Source organism: Corylus avellana, chromosome 9, assembly GCF_965113065.1.
Source record: "Corylus avellana chromosome 9, dhCorAvel1.hap1.2, whole genome shotgun sequence".
NCBI lineage: Eukaryota > Viridiplantae > Streptophyta > Magnoliopsida > Fagales > Betulaceae > Corylus > Corylus avellana.
In genome coordinates, this window is record NC_142498.1 from 11610493 (window position 1) to 11617979 (window position 7487).

Consider the following 7487-nt stretch of genomic DNA (forward strand, 5'->3'; position numbering starts at 1 on the left):
TCTCTTCCAGCAGTCACCACCATTTACGACTAATTTCCGACCTTCACCACCACCGTCATCATTGTTTTTGATTTCAAATTCAAGGTTCTAGAATATTCCACCTTGAGTTTGAGAGGAGATGTTAGAGTATATGAAAAATATATAATAGTTTCCGTATATTCTATAATTATGCTAATATCAAATATTCTTTATTTATAGGTTAGTTGTAATCAAATTTTGGGATTGTAATCAAATCAAGTGGATTTAATTACTATACTTGTATTTAGACATTGACCTATGAATAGAGACATTTGTATTGTAGACAAATAAAGTTAATGAGCACAATATAGCCCTTAGAGCATCTCCAATAGCATTAGGTATTTTACCTAGTGAAAAAGTACAATTTTTTTTACTTTAGCTATTGTTTTTTCACTACACACTCCAATAGATTCTCTATTTCATTATCTACTTGCTTTAAAATATTATTTCTGATTTTTTTTTTAATTATATTATTGCCAACACTTAATTAAAGGGAAAAACAAACACACACACACACACACACATATATATATATATATATATATATATATATATATATGTGTGTGTGTGTGTGTGTGTGTGTGTGTGTGTGTGTGTACTAATTCTTAAAATTAATAACATAAATAAATTTTTTTCATCAAACTATGTGAAGAAAGTTTGTGAGCGAGAGAGATAAATTTTTTGTGAAAAAATTTTGTGTTTGAAAAAGAGACGTAGCAAATGTGAAGAGGTGTTTAGAAGAAATAAAAGGTGTTTGGTGAAAAGATGTGAAATAAAGAAACAATAAACAAAAGAAAAAAATAAACAATATTTTATTCATCTAGTCTGCTATAGTGAATAGCTCCAAATTGCTATTTACTGTAGCAATGTAGCTATTCTAACTAATGGCAAGCTACTCTGTTGGAGTTCAAAAAATAAAAAATAAAAAAAAATAATAGCTAAATATAATTAATTTTAGTCTTTTAGCTAAATTGTTGGAGATGCTATTAGGGGTATTCCGAGTGGTGGATGTAGGTGTCTAATACCAAACCACCCTATGTGTTGATTTTCTATATTGCTTCCGCTCTTATTTCTGCATCTTCATTATTTCAACATAAATAAAACAAAAAACATACAAGTTTGAACTTTGATTAGGGTTGACAATTTTTGACAAGACTCGTGAACCTAACATGAATCCAACACGAAAGTAAAAAGTTATGGTTAAGGAGTCTAACCCATTTATTCAAATGAGTTGAGTTAAGGTTGACATATATAGTCTTATATTGATGCCTCAATACGACCTGAACCTGACTAACGACATAATGACTGGCAATTTTTTACATAGCCCGCAAACCCGACACAAACCTGATACAAAATTAAAAGGTTAGGGTTGAGAAACCGCGAACCCGACACGAATTAATACAAAATTAGAGGGTTAGGGTTGAGAAACCGTGAACCCAACATGAACCCGCAAGTTACGACTGACCTACATAATCTTATACCAATGCTTTGACACAAACCTAAACATGACACACGAACAAAAACCAAACTTTGACCACCAATATCCTTTATAATGGATTAAAATTTTAAAAATTTATTTGCGGTTCATCAGAATTCAGGAACGATTAAAGTGAAATACAAAATTACAAAAAAAAAAAAAGTAGTAGTTTACGTGTCCCAATGCTGCAGTGCATCCTCCATTCCCTTAGCCATGCACTGAAGGCCCACCTCATACTTCTTCACCAAATCATGTAGCTCCCGCCCTTCAACTGGATCAACGGTGAAGGACCACTCGATCACACACCCATCTGCACCTTGAGGAACAATCTTGACCGTTGAAATGTATGACTCGAACCCAATATTGATGTCCACTATCTTGTAGCTTAAGCTATATCCCTCGTTATCGACTGCCGTTAATCTTTCCTTGGACCAGCTGATAAGTGCCAAATGTTGCTTATTTGGACCCCCTTTATTTACATTAGTTAATCATTTAGTTGTGTCGTTATTTAATATTTTGTGTTAGTTTTGTGTTTTTAGTGTTTTGTAGGTCATTAAAGAAAAACTACAGCTTTAAAGGGAAAGATGCAAAGTTTGGAAGAAAGCATACTTTGAGAAGACCTAGATGATGTGGTTAAGATCAACCGAATCCAATAAAAAGGTTAAATCGGATTAAAGATCAGATTGGATTAAAGATAGATTGGATAAGATTTTGGATCGGATTCAAATTCAGATTCTGTACATGTCTCAGTATTTTGACTATAACTTTCCCCTCAAATATCGGATTGAAGTAATTCAATCGGCATTGGAAAAATAACTCAAAATACTACAATTCATTGTAAAATAGGATTTTAATAATTCGGACGGTTACTATGCCAAAATCGCCCCGCAATTAAAGGACACAAATCTGGACAAATCCCATTCCGATTTCAAACTTCTATTTTGACTGGGAGACAGACCTCCGAATTATCTAGGTTTAATAGGGATTTTAGGACTTTCCTAAGCCTATAAATAGACTTCTTTGTATTCAAGAAAAGATAGACAATCCAGAGAGCAAAATTATACAGTTTTTCTCTTTTTAGTTTAGGTTTTCTTTAGTTTATGTTTTATTTTTATGTGGAGCTAAATTCCCAGCTAAGGTTGGGGATGAAGCCTCATTCATGAAGAACGACATCATTTTTATGTAAGTCTTTATTTATCCAATTTTATTGAGTTTTATATTTCAATTGTTTTACTTCTAATCAATATGTGGAGTGATTCTTGGATATCTCTTGTGATTTAAGGATACATGTGATGATTTGAGATAATTTCATATGATTGATTGCTTGGTTTTTAACTCATAAAAATTGGATATCCCTTATGATTTGTTCTACGGATACATCTGGTGTTTCAATTGAATTTGGATTCTTTTTGTGATTTGGTCAATGAATGGATACATGAGATGGTTTTGATTAATTCTTTGAAGCATAGTAAAACATACATAAGATTTAAATTGTGAGAACTTCGGGTAAATATTGATGAATATGGAGTATGTTGTTATGATTTGGTTAGTGTAGATTCCTAAACCTTAGTCTTTACCTTTTGTTTTATTTTATTTAATTTATGTTTATCTTTTAATTTTTAAAACCAAAATTCAAAACCCTTTTGGAACTAGGTTAGGATTTAATTAGTTTAGATTTAAAATTCTCTTTCAAAAATACAATTCCCTGTGAGTTCGACCTCGCACTTGCAATCCATTAACTACAATTGATTCGTGCACTTGCGAGTTAAATAAATTTGCACAACACCAGCTAAAGGGCTTGTCGGTGCTGGCGCTGTCCGATGGGATTGAGAATCCGGCACAGTATCAGATGCAACCAGGCTCGCCGTTGGTGCCGTGGATGCCGTAACAAGTGGCAAGGCTAGGAAAACACTTGTGGAAGTTGACGAAGTCCTTGTAGAGAGCCCATATTTGGTCTGCTTTTGCATTTGTTAGTCTTGCACAAACCTTGCCTTCCCAGTTTGCCTGCGCCATGAGCTAGAGAGAGACGATAACTCCAAGATGAGTTAAAAATAGTGATTTTAAAAATATATGATTTGAAAATGTGATTTTTAAAAATATAAGTAAGCATTTAAAATTGTGCGTTTTTTTTTTTAAAAAAAAAAAAAAAAAACCTTATTATATGTGATTTGAAAACACAAATTTTTTACGTTTTCAAATCGCAATTCTTTTAAAATGTAATCTGAAACAAAATATTTTTTGCTATTTGGTTTAAAATTGCAATTTTTGTTTATGAAATTGTAATACCAAACGCACCATAATTAAGTAGATAGACAGACTTTAGTGGTTTCAAGACAATCTTCATGTGATTATTAATAAGTGCTAAAATATTCATATTTTAACCCCTTAATTTACACTTGTTAATTTCTTAGTCTTGTTATTTTGTGCTATTTTATTTCTTTTTTGTGTTTTCTGTGTTTTTGTAGGTCATGGTCCATGGAAAAAAATGAAGCGTTTCTGGAAAGTTTCGGACTTAAAGCACACTTTGAGAAGGCCTATAAGATATGGTTAAGTTTAACCAATCATAATAGAGGACCTATAAGATATGGTTAAGTTTAACCAATCATAATAGAGGACCTATATGATATGGTTAAGTTTAATCAAATCAAAGAAATGATTAAATCGAAATTTCTCTAATTGGAGTCAAATTTAGATTCTGCACATGTCTCAATATTTTAACCATAATGTTCTGCTCAAGTATTGGATTGAGGTGATTCTAGCAGCATTGGAAATATTTTGACCATAGTATTTTCCTAATTCGGAAGTTTAGTATGCCAAAATTGTCACGCAATATAAGAACGTAAATCCGGACGAATCCTATTTCAATTTGTACTTGGATTGCTTCATAATTTGACTAGGAGATTGAAGTCCGTTTTCTCTGGGATTCTTAGGGCTTCTAGGGTTTTTCTAAGCCTATAAATTGACCTCTAAGCCTCACAATTTAATACACCATTCAATATACACAATTTTTGAGAGACAACTTCAGGGAGGGAATTTGGAGGCTACTTCTAGAATCTTTTCGATTTTTTCTTTTCCTTTTATTTTTAGTCTTTATTTTAATTATGTGTAACTAATTATTTAGTAGGACTAAATTGAAGCCCTAATTATGTCTCTTTAATATTTCAATATTGGCGTCTTCGCTACAATCATATTGTGATGCTTAACTTGATTATTTTCTGCTTTATTAAATTCCTCATATGAATGTGCCTGATCAACATATGCATGTGGTATGAATTAGTTATTTAAGTCAATTTGGATGATTGAGTCCTGGGCTTAATAGAGTAACAAAATAAATCTTTGTGGGTTCTTGGATTAATCAACATGGGGAACCGGGAGTAGACACCCATGCCCTAGGCCTAATGTGTTTGTTGATTTTCCCAAATTTATGCCTTTTCAAATAACAACTTTATAGACACCCATGCTAAATCCTTTGAGAAAGAAAAGAATTATAATAGACACCTATATCTAATTCGTTGCTTAGGGAGATCAATAGCTTAAGGAGTAGACACCCATACCCTTAGGTTGGCAAACATTAAGTAATCTTGATATGATTGACACATTGGCATATTGTTATATTAATTGAGTATGATTAATGGTGGATATCAAAGCCCTACCTTTTCATTTATCTGTATTTCTTTTCATAATATCAATTTCGGGACAATTTTGGTATTTTAATTTAGAAAAACAATTCTAAACAAAATCAATAATCCTCGTGGAAATGATTTCGTACTTGCACCCTATACTATTATTTTGATCTTGTGCACTTGCGAGTTAAAACGTAGCAAATATTATCTATTAATTTAGGTAGTATTTGTCACAACAATTATCCACACGTATGAGAGCATATTTGAATCCCGTAATAGAATCCTTCATTTATGATTAGTGTTAGCCATCTTAAGTTTAATTGATATTTGGGTTAAATACTTTTATAGTACCTGTGGTTTACACCAAAATCAAATAGGCACCTGAGTTTTCAAAAATGTCTCAAATGATACATGTGGTAAGCAAATAAACCCACTTGTACCTCCGTCAAGATTCTGTTTGGTTTTTTAACGGAGCACCACATCACCATTACATGTGGTGTGTTACACATGGTTTCAAGGCGCCACGAGGCATGGTACTTGAGTTTTTGGGTGCCACGTCATATTAAAAAAAAAAAAAAAAAAAAAAGGAAGGATAGCTGGGGATGGTTCGGCCACCCCCAGACCGGCCGATCTGGGGTGGCCGAACCTCCCCATGGTCCTTAGGGGTGGCTGAACCACCCACAAGGGCCAAATCAAAAAAATAAAATTTTAGGGTTTGGCCCTTGGGGTGGCCGAACCACCCCCAATGGCCATGGGGGTGGTTAAGCCACCGCCAAGGGCCAAACACTCAATTTTTTTTTTGGTTCTATGGGTTTGGCCTAGGGGGTCGCCGAACCACCCCTAGGCCAAACAGGGTGGCCGGCCACCCTAGCTCTTCTTTTTGTTTTGTTTTGTTTTTTTATTTTGTTTTAAATATGATGTGACACCCAAAAATCCAAGTACTACGCCACGTGGCGCCTTAAAACCACAAGTATCATGCCACGTGTAAGGGTGACTGTTGTGCAAATATCTACTTAAATTAATAGGTAAATAATTGTATGTTTTACCTGCAAGTGCACAAGGTCAACATAGTAGTATATGGTACAAGTACAGGATCATTCCCACGAGAATTGCTAAATTTTCGTCTAAAAATAAATTCCTTAAGTAAAACAAAGATTGATTGAGTTGATAATGATAAAAAGGTAGGGCTTTGATATCCACCACTAATTATATTCAACTAATATAACAATATGCCAATGCTTTGATCATGTTATGCATATCTAATGTTTGTCAACCTAAGGGCATGGGCGTATACTCCTTAAGCTATAGATTTTCCTAAGCAACGAGTTAGGCATGGGTGTATACTCTAACTCTTTTCTGTTCTAAAGGATTTAGCATGGCCTTATTTGTGTTTAATCCTCTCGGGTACTGCGCTGGATCCCAGGTATCCTGTGATCGATCGCAGTGTCAAGGAGCTCCAATTTTCTCCATCTTCTCTCTTTGAGCCCAAATCATCTAGATTTACTTCATTTTCTTCCAAAAGCCTGCAAAAGTATGAAAACACAAAAAGAAATTAAAATGACCTAATTAACTAAAACCAAAGGATTAAAACATGCAAGTTAAAGGCTGAAAATATGAATGTTTTAGCACTTATCAGTGACGTGACTCTCCGTTATAAAACTAACAAAATCTTGATGGAAGTACCAAGTGGGTTTATTTGCTTACCACATGTACCCGTTGTGACATTTTTGAAAACACAAGTAGTTATTTGATTATGGTGCAAACCACAGGTACTGAAAATGTATTTAATCCTTAATATTTTGATGGGGCTGGGTCATACTGTACCTGTATTAGTCTTGAGAATAGGTACTATTATAAATATGTTCAATTAATTTTTTTTTTTTAAAAAAAAGAAGCTTTTTTTTTTTTTTTTTGGTGGATACAGCCAATACTTAATTTTCATATTCCAAATTTGTCCGTTTCAAAAAAAATATATCCTTCTTTCTTTCTCTTCTTATCCTTATCTTTTTTTTTGTCTTTTACTTTTTGCCTTTTGGATTCGGAAAGAAAATGTCATTTACAAAAATCAACGATTGCTAATAATCGAATGAGATATGCAGCTTGGTTTATTTGCTTTTCTGGAGAGGAATGCGATTAAATTAAATAAATTCCTAAAGAATAGAATGAAATCTACAGCTTGTGTGATCAAATTAGTTTATATGTGTGGTTGATACACTCCGTCTAAAAAGGTTAAAGTTGATGGAAGCACTCCAATATTTCTTCTAAAATTGAAACACTTCGATGTCGAACTTGCTAGTGGAGTATTTTTTGTTTTTGACGTGAAATTTCATTCACTCATTCAATCAAAAGTGTTTACAAGTTTCAGTGTG

The 7487-nt window shown here is 33.3% G+C and overlaps 1 protein-coding gene across 1 annotated transcript; it reads right to left on the bottom strand.

Moving 5' to 3' along the window:
• Positions 1–1665: 1665 nt before the first annotated feature.
• LOC132190905 (Polyketide cyclase/dehydrase and lipid transport superfamily protein) lies at positions 1666–3508 on the bottom strand. Its single transcript, XM_088510765.1, is given in 2 exon segments — positions 1666–1930; positions 3282–3508. Coding segments are annotated over 2 exon segments (492 nt in total).
• Between the last annotated feature and the right edge of the window lie 3979 nt (positions 3509–7487).